We start from the raw sequence: 14,260 nt of genomic DNA on the forward strand, positions 1-14,260 counted from the left end.
AGGATCTCTCAAGAGGGAAGTGGGGGATTTCCGGTCCCCAAAGACTGGGAGGCCCAACGGGGATGGTCTTTGCCGCCCAGGGAAGGCTCTCCGAAGAGGATGATGTTCGAGACAAGTTTTACTAGATGGGTTGAAATTCTCTGGAGGGAGGAGAGCAGGGGGACCTTTGCTGAGACGCCTTCCCTACCCCCACCCGAAATTATTCTTTATTAAAAGAGGCAGTAGGGAAGCGGGGCCTAAGCCTTCCAGGGCCTGCCCCCAAGCTGCCTGAGGGCAGGGGCCGCTACCCTTCGGGAGGGTAGGAGGTGCCAGCCACAGCCCGGCGGGGCGGGGCAGCCGAGGTGAGAAGACGCCTGGGTCACCTCCCTCTCCCGCCCCGCCCCGCGGCCGTCCTTGGCAGACGAGTGGGTGAGGGGGGCGTGGCTCCAGGGCGGCCGGAAGTCGGAAGTGTGGCCGGTAGGCGAAAGTGCCTGCCGTTGCCGCCTGAGTTGGCTGCTGGCGCCGGGGTGGGGTACTCTCCGACAAACCGCCCATCGATCCCTCCGAGGGCTCTCCGGAAAGCCGCGGTCGCCGTCGCTGCCACAGCGGCCACCGCTGTCCCTACCCCGCTCCCCCTGGGGGCGGCTCCCCGCTCCGGCCGCCATCATGTGGGAGGTGAATCCGGTGAGTGGCAGGGAGGGGCGGGGCGGGGCGGCGCTGTGTTGTGACTGGGTGCGAGAGGGGCGGGTGAGCCCTCGAATTCCCGCCCCCCCTTCTCCCGTGCCCGAGCTACGAGTTCCGCGAGTGAAGTGTTGAGTCCGGGGACAGTCTCCTGCAGCACCCTGCTGCGCGCTGTCTCTGTCCTGGTCCCCATCGGGCCCGGCAGCTTCAGTCAGTGCCAGGGGGCCAGGCTTGGGTTTCTATTCCACCTCTGTTGGCATTCTGCTGCTGGGGGACTTCTTTCTCCATTGTTGTTATCCTTCCAAACCCTTCTGGGGCTCGGACTAAGACAATATAAACCTAGAATGTGGAATCAAAAGACCTGGGATTGAACCCGACTTTGCCACTTCTTAGGGCTACTGCAGACGAGATGTATCACATCTCTGGGCTTCTCTTTTATCCTGGGTAAAGTGAAGAGTTGCATGCACTAGGTGGCCTTTGAGGTCCCCTTCTGACTCTAAACTGGTAATTTTACGTCTTGTCTCCTTCCACCCCGAAGAACCGTCCTTTCCCAAGCCCTCCCACAGCTGGATTTACAGTTCCCCTTGCTTCTCCTACTGCTGGCTATGAAATTCCTTCTCCCATAACTGGATTTGCAAACCCTACACCTGCCGCAGCTGGATTTGTAATTCTCCTTGCGGCTCCCATATTTGAATTTGCAATCTTCTCCCTTCTCCATTAACCCACCCCCTTTAAAGCTCAGAGATAAGAATTTAAAGAGTGCTGGAAGGGACCTTTCAGGTCCAACACTCTCACTTTACAAAGGAGGAAACTAGCTCCCAGAAATGAAGTCAGGAAGTGTTAAGTGACAACTATGTGCCAAGCACTGTGCTAAGTAATTTACCTTAGGTTACACATTAAGTAGCAAAATCAGGATTTTCTAGGTTTCTCTACTCCTTTTGCTGCTCCATAATTAATTACTTGAAAAGAAGATATGCTCCTGCATAGCATTTTGTAGTGAAGAGAGACCATAAATTTGCATTTAGGCAAAAAATTTCTTTTTGCTGTGGAATTCTATAACACCTAGGAGCAGCTGATGGGAGGAGGGGACAGGAGAAGAGGCTGTTTACATGTCATTCAGCTTTTAGATGAAATACTTCTAGACTTTTTCCTTTAATATATATTTAATACCTGAAAAATAACCATTTGTAAGTGCCATGCTCTGGAGGCCTCTTAATTTTTGTTACTATATCTTGTACCTTTTGCATCTTTGTATAATTTTCTTTTCACACTTATTTAAAATTAAAAGAACAAGTTCCCATTTTAAAAAATGCAGTAATTTGTTATTTGCATAGAAATCTAATGATATAAGAAAAGTGAAAAAATACTGTTTCCTGAGTTTATTCCAAAATAACAAGACTTTAGTTTAAAAAATTCCTAGTATATATTTATTTTGATACTCTGCTTATACACTATCATTAGCTTCTCTGATAGAACCTATACTTTCCTCCATACCCTCCCCAGATTTATGTGATGTATCTACTTTGTGAGACAACTGTATCAAGAAGTTCCAAAGAATTATTCACTTTAGCAAACAGCAGAATATCTGTTCTGTTGTTTAAGATCTATTGATCTATTATTATGACTATCCCAGTCTAGTATTTTCTAAAATTTTTAGCTGTGTACTTACAATTGTACCTTTGGTTAATTGACAATGTGCTGTTTTTATCAGTTATTTTGTCTATTAGGTAAACCTCAGTAGTTACTCTAATCAACTCTAATCATATGTTCAGTTGTTTCAGTAATTACAATATATCTGACCCCATCATTCTTATTTTTTATTATGTGCTTTTAAAAAAACTATTATTGTCAATACTATTTACAATTTACACTACAAAACTGGCCTCTCCTAATAACATCACCTGTTTTGGCCATTAATCAGACTTAGTTTTATCTCCATAATCTCTGCTATACTGATTTTGATATTATGAGGGTTTCCTTCCTCTTCACAAGAAGCAGTTGCAATCTCTGACTTTCCTCTGGAGAAAGTGACTTGTCTTCATCCTGGAAATCATTATCTTGCAGGGGTTCTAGGGAGAATAAAAAAATCTCTGTTATCTCCAGGGACAGATAATGGCATCCTTCTCTAGAGGGAACCAAGGCTGTTCCCTTTTTGTAAATCAAATTTCATTTTAATTCCAAGCAACAATACAAGTATTCAAATATAAACACAGAACAAAAGAGTAAAAACGCCCCCCCAAAAGAAAACATAAAAGTGTAGATGTCTTATCTGTGTACTTCATTTATTGAGTCATTCAACATTTATTAAGCTCCTTTGGGTGCCTGGCAATGTGTTAAATGCTGAGGATAAAAAAATAGAAAGAATGAAGCAGCCTCTAAATTTATGTTTTATTGGGAAAGCCAGATTACGTATTATAAATGTATTTCAGAATAAATGTTGAGAATAAATACACATTAATGCAGGGTATTTAAATACAAAGTAGGAGGGAGGGCACTAGCAGTGGGAGAGCTCAGGAAAGGCTTCTTGTAGAAACTGGAGTTTGAGCTATGTCTTGAAGAAAGATAAGGTTTCCATAAGGTGGAAATGAGGACATAATAGTGCATTGTAGCCAGAAGGGATAGAGTACAAAGTTTGAGATAGGAGATGGGGTTCCAGGTATGAGAAACAGAGAGAAGCCATGCTTAACTACATCATTGACTAAGAAGAGAATGTATTATGAGCTAAAAAGAAGGTGGGATCAGATCACAAAGAGATTTAAAAGCTAAAGGGACATTTGTTTTTGATCCCAGATTAATGGGAAGATAATCTATAATACTTTAGGAATGCTTTCTTATCTTATTTTTAAAAATTTGTTTTGACATTACTTTCTGAATATTACCCATTCTCAACCTCTATCTACTAAGCCATTCTTTGGTTAAAAAGAGTTGTAGAAAGGTAGTTTAGCAATACCATTCAGCACATGAGCTGTGGCTGATGGTATTATTCAATTACTATCCCTCAGCCAAGGTCTTCCATTTCTGTAAAGAGGGGAGAGAGGGATATTTTCTTTGTTCTTCCTGGGACTAATTTGATCATACTTAAGCATATTGAGTTTGGGGTTTTTTGACTTTTTAAATTTATATCATGGTAATTGTATATATAGTTTCTCTATTCCCCTTACTTCAGTCTTTATTAACGCATAGGTGTCTTCCAATGTTTTTTTTGAATTCTTCATATTCATCATTTTTTATGACAAAGTAATATTCCATTCCGTTAATGTGCCACAGTTTTTTTTTTAGCCATTACTCAGTCAATGGACATCTACTTTGTTTCAAATTCTTTCCTGTCACAAAAAGTGCTGATATGAATATATTTTGATGTGTATAGGATCTTTCTGTCTTTGACCTCCATGCAGTATGTGCCTAGAAGTGGGATCACTGGGTGAAAGGGTTCATCATGAATACTTTCTTTGAGAAAAAACTCTGAAGGTACTAGATATGGTGAGTACTGAATAACATCACAAAAAGGTGAAATTACTATATTTTGAAAACCTGGAAATGAATCTTTTTCTGTTGTGAGAAATATTCCTGAATCAGCTATAAATGTACAGTGAGTCCCCAGACTTTTTAGGGCAAATGTCAAAATGAATAAAAGCTAGGAGAACAAAATGGGAATGGGGAAATGATATGCAATTAAAACAAATTAAAGCAAATGCATTTAAAACAAATCTGACCTAATTAAACAATTTATTGACTTTGAAACATGGAATATGGAAGAAAGGCTATGGAAACTGATTATAACAATTTCATAAGAAGCCTGAACAATGTAGATTAGTTGTCATTACAAGGAGACCAAAGAAGCCTAAAAGATAAATAAATAGTTGACAGATTTGCTAGGTGGAAAACGGTGACAGTCAATGGCAACACCATCTTAGAAGGCAAACTCACTTCTGAAATTGTACAGAGAAAGATAGTAGAAGATTATGATCAGTACTGTATCTCCCTGTCCTTCCCCCCTCCTAAGAAAAGCACATCAAGAAACAGTAGAGGGAAACATTAATTTAAAGAAAGCTTGGCAAGATCAAAGATAAAATGTAATGCTTTTCAAACTTTAAATCCCTAAATAAATGCTAGTTGTTGTTATTATTGTTTGTTGTTCTTATGTTGTTGTTGGTTATTGTTAAATAAGAAAAATTATACCAAAGGAGATGAAATTGAAAGGATTGTAAAGAGATAAATAATGGAAAATAATCTTAACAATTTTTTAAAAATAAGAAACTTTTCACTGTCAAGGACAATGGAGCTTACATTTGGACTCTTTAACATTAAAAGCCTATATATGCTTGTGGAGAAAGTGAGAGTGTTTTGAAGAATCAAAAGTGGGAAAATTAGGTGAATAAGAGAACAAGTATATGCAGAGAAATCCTATGTTAGAGGCAACACAAATTGAGAATATTAAAGGATCCATTCTCAAGATTTCTGAGAGTGTGGAAGATACAAAAGGTTTACAAAACATCTCGGAGCATATTTGTTTCTTAAGGTGACCAAGAGGACAGTATTCCATGTCAGATTATGTCTTTATCATCATAGAATTGACTGAAATATGTTAGGAAACTAAGATTCTTCTGAGGCTATTGTTTAGTTGTAAAAATGTACAACATTACTTTAATTTCTATCTTCTAGCAAGATGTTTCATATGAACACATCAAAATTATGCAAGATTCCTTGAAAAACTATACTAAAATATATAATCTTGTTCATTGATCCTCTGATCATTAATAGCAATTAAATCATAAAACAGAGAGATACATGCCTGCCAAAGGTGTTAACCAGTGTCTTAAGAGGAGATAGAGTAGAATTCAAATTTGAGGAGTGATTTCCTATAGGTAGTTTTGTTCTCCAAGTGATCCTGTTTGATGTTGAATTGAGCTCTTAGAACATTACAGATCTTCCATCTAAGATCCATAACTTCTGAAAAGGATTTTAATAAACTATCTAGAAGTAGCTATGTGGTACAGTTAATAGAGCACTAGCCCTCGAGTCAGGAAGATTTGAGTTTATATTCAACCTCAGACACTATCTGTGTAACCCTGTGCAAGTCACATAACCTCTGTTGCAGATTCCCCAGGTATAAAAGAGGGGATAATAATTATATCTGCCTCCTAGGTTTGTTATGAGGATCAAATATTTGGGAAGTGCTTGGCATAAAATAGGCACTTAATGCTTATTTCCTTCTTTCTATCCACACAAGAAAAAACAATTGAAGAACCTCTGACTAATTTTTTTTCCATGCTATGACAACTAGTTTAGTGGGCACCTTATAGAAATTATCATCCATCAGTATATATATTGGATTATCTTTGAAAATGGAAAATAGATTGAGTTCAGAATAGAATGGAAAAAGCATAGTGTACTGGATCACTTTTGGAAAATTATAATTTTTTTTAATGACTCCAGGTTTCTTTCCAAAACAAAAACAATTAAAATAACCCCCAAATGAAAAGCTAACATATTTTTTTTTTTTTGGTATTGTGTGAGTCCATACCATGGAATGTTCTGGTCTCTGAAGAATTGTAGCAGAATATTACACAAAATGCGAGTGTGAGGGGTAGGGTAGACATGAACATACTGTTACACATGAACAGAAGACTATGGAGGAGAAGTGTAAAGGATGCCATCTGAAAAACATAAGTGGAAAAGAAAATGGGCTGATCATAGTGTGGGAGAAAGTAACAGTTTATGGACAGTCTTCATCCTCCATTTGCATCCTTTTATCTCAAGCAAATTTCAATTTGGGGATACAGATACTCCCTAATATGTTGGAGTTTTGATGAACTTTGGGTAGGATACAGGCAATAGTCACACAGAACAGGTAGGCATTGTTGGGATCTGTATTGCTGGAAAAAAACAGCCACAGAGAGGGCAGCACAAGTACCATTTGAATATTTTGAGTATTTAAATTCATCCCTTCTTTTGATGCAATACAATTTTAAATGCTCACATACCATAATTTATTGACTCCTCTATTAGTTAAGCATATACAGTATTTTTTTCGTTTTGCTGTTACCATTAATGCTATATTAGAAATATTCCTCTGTCTTCTATCCTCACTATCTGTAGGGTAGACATATTAATGTTAAAAATAAATTTATAAAAATGTTATATGTTGTATTTATAACATTAGATTTTATCCATATGTAATATAGCTAGATATTATAAATTTATTACAAGTAATATAATAATAGGGTATGGTATTAGAAACTCTAGAAGGAGAGGAGGGAGTAAACATTTATTAAGTGTTTATTATGTACCAGGCATTGATTTTACAAATCTTATTTCATCCTACAGCAACCCTATGAAGTAGTTGCTATTATTATCCCCATTTTACAGTTAAGGAAATTGAAGCAAATAAAGATTAAGTGATTTGTCCAGTATCTCATTGCTAGTAAGTGCCTGAGGCTGGATTTGAACTCATATCTTTCATACTCAAAACCCAGCACTCTTATCCATTTTACTCCCTAATTGATTCAAAAGGGTATGACTATTTTTGAAATTCTTATTGTACAATTCCATATTGCTTTCTAAAAAGAATGAGCCAATTCAGCATTCCACCAACGATGAATTTAGCAGGCCAACTTTTCCAGGGCAATACCAGTACTGAGGTTTAGCATCTTTTAGTATGTTTGTTGGGCATCAAATGGCATCACTTTTTTAAAAATTTGCATTCCTCTGATTGAATTCATTTTCAGATGGTTGTTGATAATTTGTATTTATCTCACAGAGCCTTTGTGAGGCATGGACCATATGTCCATATTTACATATTTATTCAATATTTAAAGGTACATGTACATATATATGTTTGTTTATATGGCCAATTCTGTGACCTTGTACAAAATAATTTTATAACCCCATTGCTTGGTTTTCTAATCATTAAATTGAGGATTATGACTTTCTTATACATTGGACGATAGTTAAAACCTAACGTGAAGTAGCAAAAGCATTTTGCAAAGTTTCAATAGTAATGCTAAATACAGTGGAATTAAAAAAATTTTAGCCCCCTCTTCAGAATAGATTTCTCTACAAAATGACTAATTTTTGGACTTGGATTTTGTGGAATACAAGAAACTTAAGGGAAAGAACTTAAAGGCCATCCAATTCCATTTCCTACATCGAAATTGCTGTTTCTACATCTTGCCATTTGGAGGTATACCACATAAATCTTTTGTGCAGTAATCCATTAGATATTTGAAGACAGCAGTCATATAGCCCATAGCCTTCCTTTTCTCCAGGGTACCAAAAATAGCAAGAAGACTTTGTTAAAACACCAGTATACCCCAAACATCATCCTAAGGCTTAGAACTTTGGCTCAATATTCTAGGAATGCAGTTGGGTAGAGAAACTTCTCCATTACCTGTATTAATGGATAGAAAGAGAGCACTATGAAACCAAATCTCTAAATTTGCAGAAACTATTTTTTCAGAAACTTCTCCAGAAAGAGTTCTGTGGCCATTTTGTGTGGAGATCAAAATATAAATTCAATTTTTTCTCTTTTCATTCCCTTTCCTTTTCTTTCTTTTCTTTTTCATTCTGTTCCATTCCTTTCCTCATCCTTGTGAACTATAAGATCACTAAAAAGATGAACTCTAGGAGAAAGGAAAAGTGGTGTAGGAGAGTCCTAAATGGTTACCATCCTGAATTTGGAATAAAGACTTGGAATTTCAAGTACTGGCTGTGATAAATAGTGTCTGCTAAAATACTGAACTAAACAGATCCAAATCCTAAATCCCTTAGCCCTTGATAATTGTGAGGATTTTGTCTTCTAATATCTTAAGTTCCTATAATTTTAAAATAGGAAGAAAACCCTTCTCAAATTGCTGCTTTCTTTCTTCTACTACTTTCCTGAATTATTAAGCACTTGGATTTTTTTAGAGAAAATTTCTTTTAAAAAATAATGATGGGCACTATTTTTTTCATTGCTCAGCTACATTTGGTTTTAATTTGTAACTATGGATTCTTTTGGCAAAATATGACATGTTAAAAAGGAAATTTTCTGCCAAGGTGCCACATATATTACTAATATAAAAATTCACTTTCCTGATTACTAAATACTATACCAATAAAATCTAACAGTTTAAAATTTTATTTTTATTAAGTAGACTAGATAGGTAGATGCAAAAAGCCAAGTAGAAAAGACTCTTGAAATGAAATTCATTTGCAAAGAAAAATTTATTTTGACATAAGCATTATTCAAATTGCTGGTAATAATGAAATATCTTTTCCTCCTTCTCTGACATTTCAGGCAATGTTTCACAGAGCAGAAGAAGAATTCTGCTCAAAGATGAGCGACAATACAATGAATGAGATGGACACATCAGATACTCAATGGGGCTGGTTTTATTTGGCAGAATGTGGGAAGTGGCATATGTTTCAGGTATCTCTACTCCTTTTGTTTAGCAGATGAGTTTTAGATTAGCTGTAAAAAGAATTATTGAGTGAAAGATATCTAGGAAAATTAATGTGAATGAAGTAGCTGAAAGAAATTAAGCAGTAGGCTTAGTAGAATAGAGTAATTTAACTAAAATAAATTTAATAAATGCTAACTATATATTTTACTGGGATATATGGTTTAGAAATCATAATACTCTATAGCAGTGATGGGCAAACTATTCCCCACGGGCCAGATCCAGGCCGTAATTTGCCCATCACTGCCTTAAGCAATTCCCTAATCACTACATCTGGATGTGGGGGGCATAGTGATTAGGGAATTGTTTAAGGCAGTGATGGGCAAACTACAGCTTGGATCTGGCCCATGGGGAATAGTTTGCTCATCACTGCTCTATAGGGTTGATAAATTTGGGCCTCAACGGGTTTAGATTTTGTGGGTGGATGAGGTTTTTGAATAATTAAAAATGCTTCACTTGAACTACTCAGGTGACACTTAAGACTGTAAGACTAGTTTTAGTATGGTTGTAAGGACTTCCCTCCTTGAAATTCAAAAAGGCAGAATAGACAACTTCTTTCTTTGTTAATGGGCTATATCCTGAAATCTGGGATGCTGGAAGAGATAGCTTGAGACCCTTACTGCTTCCTTTTCTATCTCTGAGATCATATTAGTGTCTCTAGCCAAGCTCTTTGTTTATCTGGTAAAATATAGCTTTTTGGTTTGTTTTGAAGCCGGACACCAACATTCAGTGTTCAGTTAGCAGTGAAGATATTGAAAGAAGCTTCAAAGAAAACCCTGGTGGCTCCATTTCTTTTACTACTTCCAAATACAGCTACAAGCTAGACTTTTCAGGTATGTTTGCTCCCTAATCATTATATTTATACAATATTTGTCATAAGGTAAAGTTCAGAATTAGCTAGTCTATTTGCAAAATAGTGAAATGTTCATGGTAATATACAAAACAAGAAGAAAAATTGCAGTAGTTAACCGTTTAATTTCTTTTTTTTTAAACCTTTATGTTCTGTTTTAGAATCCAAGGCAGAAAATTGATAAGGGCTACAAATTTAGGGTTAAGTGGCTTTCCTAGAGTCATGCAGCTAGGAAGTATCTATCAGATTTGAACCTAGGACCCCCTGTCTGTAGGCCTAGCTTTCTACCTACTAAGCCACCTCGCAACCTTGGTGGATAGAATCATAGGATTCAAGAGTTGGAAGGGACTTCAGAGGTTACCTAGTCTGACCACTAACTTGAAGAATGAATACCTTGTATAATGTCCATGACAGCTGGTCATCCAGCCTAGTATATCCATTCCCTCTAGTATTGGGGAACATACTCCCTCTCTAAATTCTATTTTTTATAGCCTTAATTGCCAGGCCATTCTTCCTTCTCTTAAACTGAAATCTTCTCCCTATTGATCTAAAATCTGCCCCTCAAAGCACAATATGTAGACATTTTTATATAGTAATAGATATTGATATGTATGTAGATTGTAATATACTTTGAGTCTATATACTGCCACTCTTTTAAGGATCAAAATATTTTATGGCCCATCTTTGACTCATGCTAGCATCCTCCAGGAGAAAGAATAAATTCCAGACCAGTATTTTAATTAAAGCCATGCTGATAGATAATTAGACCACGCGCTTGTAAGCATTCAAAACTGCCGCCTCCATTACTGTCTCCTGTTTCCTGTCTCGAGTCTGCTGGCCAAGAGACCACTCCCTATAAACTCTTCCCTGTGTCAAGACGTAGGCCTCCCCAAGCCCAAAAATCCGGAAACGGAAACCAGTTGGACCATGTTGGATCACGGGAAATGTAGTTTTGATACATTTCCCCTGTCCATAGAAATATATACGCTTTTTAGATGGCATTTCCCAAATTTCACTTTTACACCTTAAGAGAAGTACCAACCTTTAATCCCAAAAAAGAACTAGTTAATGTAAGACATCTTTAAATCCCATTTGAGGGATGTAAGTAAGCAGAGTACCCCTTCTTTTGAGGAGGAGCTCATAGCTGTTATCAAAAGGCTAGAAAACATGCCAACAATTTGATCCAACCTGGACTTATTTTGAGCAGTTGCTAGATGAATTGTTAACAAAAAGGAAAAAGGTTATATAAGGTTATCTTCTACAAGACTATACTGTACTTCGAGTTTCTGCAATTATCTTTTTCCTTTGGTTTTTTCACACATTTACTTCTAATAATCCTTTGTATTTTTCATGATTTCATTCATGAGACATATACATTATCAGAGAACATGTGAAAATTCCATTAGAGTTGATTTCAATTATTATGAGTTTCTAGTTTTAGCCAGCTGTTTGCTGTCTAGAGCAAAACAATGTAATGATTGGGGGACTTTTTAAAAATAAAAGTACATTTTGATTTTATGCAGCTCAGTTTTATACCTGTTTTTTCCCTGTTATTATCAGTAGTGGTATATAGCAGAGTTAGCAGTATTTCACGGTGGGGTCAGCAGTGTGGAACTTGGGATAGGAATAATCAGAAATGAGAAGCTTGATAGAAATAATACATAAAATTTATTATCACATTGAAGTAATTTTATTACTGCCTTTTCTAACAGCCCATTTTGCCAAGAGTTGTAACACATCCTCCACTCAGAGCTCTCTATAAATTGTTGATACCTTTAGGAAAAATAAACATATAACTTAGTTGCAAAGATGGTCTGTGATATATATTATAACTGATAAGGATGCCATTCCTCAGAAAACATTAAGCCATATGTTACTATTTTCCCCATCAATTCCAAATCAGTAGGAATCCTATAGAATGGCAAAAATATCATAAACTCTGGTTTCTTTTTGAAGGCATATGAACCCCATGTGTAAACATTCCACAGTCAGCTTCCCCTTACCACCTGCTGCAAACTTGACTAAGGTTTATAGGAAGCAAGTTTTAAAATAATTGTCCTTCATGATGAAGGCATATGGAATTAGAACTACGTATATAAGGATGATCTTATTTGGCATCTGCTTAATAATGTTGCCAGTGTGCTTGGGACAAGGAAAGTTCAGGAAGAAGGAAATTGCTTTCTTTATTTAGTTCTTCACAGCTGATTCATAAGATTTAGAGTTGGTAATGACTTTAGATTTCATTAAGCTCAACAACCCTCCATTACTTTACTCAAAGGCTCATGACTGATAAGTACAGAGTTAAGATTCAAATCCAGGACTTTTAATTCCATTATTCAGTGTTATTTTCCACTTTGCATTACACAATATTTGCTCAGATATATAGACCACTTCAACTTGGAAGGAATGAGTGATTCCATTCAGAATGTGTTAGACAGCGTCTGATAGTCTCAGATTCACTTCTTAGCTTTGGTGGATAGTAGAGAAAGACTTAGAGCATATACTTTGCAAGGATGAGGAGGTAGGAAAAGAAGAAAATACAAGCACTTTTTTTTTTTAAATCTTAGGAAGTCTTTCTATAACTTGTAGCTTTAGCCATGTTCTTATTTCTTGAATTTTAACTCATACCATCTGGAAGGTGAAGCAAATGGTTATTCCTAAAAAATTCACTTGAATTTTACAAGTGAGCTTTTATTCTTTAGCAAAACTTCACAGGGCAATGAAAAAATTTTCTTTCCATACAAACCAGAAGATTTGGAACTGTAATTTCTTTCTCATTTTATTCTAAATTTCTCCCAAATTAGTATTCTTACATCTTAGAGCTACTTTTGTGTCTCAAATATGATGTAAAAATGATGGACCTAGCAACATGGACACTCTTTGAAATTAACCTATATTATATGAGCCTAATTTAAGCAGTGAAGATACAATCCTTTGAGAAATAATTTTCTGAGAAAATTAATAGGCATGAAATGAAGTTCACTCCCCAACCTCTGCCCCCATCAAAGTTCTTTAAATATCTTTGTAGGACTATTTAATAGTTTTGCAATTTGTTTGACTTTTTTTTTTTTGGATCTCTATTCAGTAATGAAGCAAATGAATCTGACGACTGGAAAACAGCGCTCAATAAAAAGAGCCCCCTTTTCAATCACTGCATTCAGGTAAGAGTAAAAAGAATCAGAATACGGTAATCCTCCCATAGCCATTCCAAGACTGCACAGTGGATGCCTGAAACGATGGATAGTACTGACCCCTTATAAAAAGACAGTTCTCAATTTAACTTTTAATGCCCATGTTAACTTTACTGCATAGTACTGAGCTCTCCCTGTTCCTGCCCCTCAGGCTCCCCCCTACAAAAAAAACCCAAAAATAAATCCTTCAAGTATAAGCAGAAAAACTGGTGAAGAGAGACTCCTATTGTCACAGGCAGATGGCAGCCACAGGTGGACCTTAGGGGCAGAGAAGGAGACCTTAGCCCCATAATGTCCTCATGTCTGTCTTCAATCTATCTGTGCTTGGGAACCTCATGTCTGTCCCTAGCTTAAAGGATGACCTTCATTTTCCCTTGAATCATGTGCCATCCCCCTTCCTTAGTGGGAGGTAGCTTACTTTCTGTCTCCCTCATTTCACTGGAATTTGCTGTTGATCAGGGGCAACTGAAAATGTAGAAAGTAAAATTCTATGGATAAGAGGGAAAGTACTGGGAAGTTTTGGGAAGGTAAGATACAGTTTTTCTTCCACTTCTCTTTTTAATTAGACTCAACAAAACACATAGTACTCTCTTTAACGATAAACATCTGTTAAATAGTGACTTAATGTATCCATTGCATATACTTAACACTTATTTCCTGATAATATGCTATAGCAGTGTTTTTCTGTTTTTTCTTAGCCTTCCTGCATTAAAAAAATTTTTATAGAACAAGTTATATAGTAGTTATAAACTGCTTGGTAATCATGTTAAAACCTGTGAGGTGAGTTTCAGGAATGGTGTTTGCTGGAAAGGACTTTTTGAAACTTGTAATGGTAACTTACACTTATATAATGCTTTATGCAGTTAGAAACTACCTTACAATTTACATTGTTTCATCTGTTCCAAACAACAATAGCACTATGATAGCTAAAGCAAATATTATTATCATGATTTCAAAGATGAAAAACAGGATGAATTCCAAGGTCACACACCTTGAACTAGGGATTGAACTGAAGTATTCAGATGCCAAATCCTTCCTACTACATTCTCCTGCCTCTTAAGCATATAGTTAATTATCTGAACTCTTATACAAATTTTCCATGTGACTTCTAACTCTAT

The 14,260-nt window shown here is 36.6% G+C and overlaps 1 protein-coding gene across 2 annotated transcripts in view; it reads left to right on the plus strand.

Annotated features, from left to right (window-relative positions):
* Positions 1-645: 645 nt before the first annotated feature.
* The window catches only part of PARP11 (poly(ADP-ribose) polymerase family member 11), a 31,113-nt gene continuing 17,498 nt past the window's right edge, over positions 646-14,260 (plus strand). Inside the window, exons 1-4 of one of the 2 annotated variants that reach the window (XM_044678424.1) lie at positions 646-663; positions 8,939-9,070; positions 9,814-9,934; positions 13,037-13,112. In XM_044678424.1, the coding sequence (XP_044534359.1) occupies positions 646-663; positions 8,939-9,070; positions 9,814-9,934; positions 13,037-13,112 (347 nt within the window). Of the gene's footprint in view, positions 664-8,938; positions 9,071-9,813; positions 9,935-13,036; positions 13,113-14,260 lie in introns of those variants that run through there. The other variant, XM_044678425.1, reaches the window with a different exon arrangement.

Source organism: Gracilinanus agilis, chromosome 5, assembly GCF_016433145.1.
Source record: "Gracilinanus agilis isolate LMUSP501 chromosome 5, AgileGrace, whole genome shotgun sequence".
Taxonomy (NCBI): Eukaryota; Metazoa; Chordata; class Mammalia; order Didelphimorphia; family Didelphidae; genus Gracilinanus; species Gracilinanus agilis.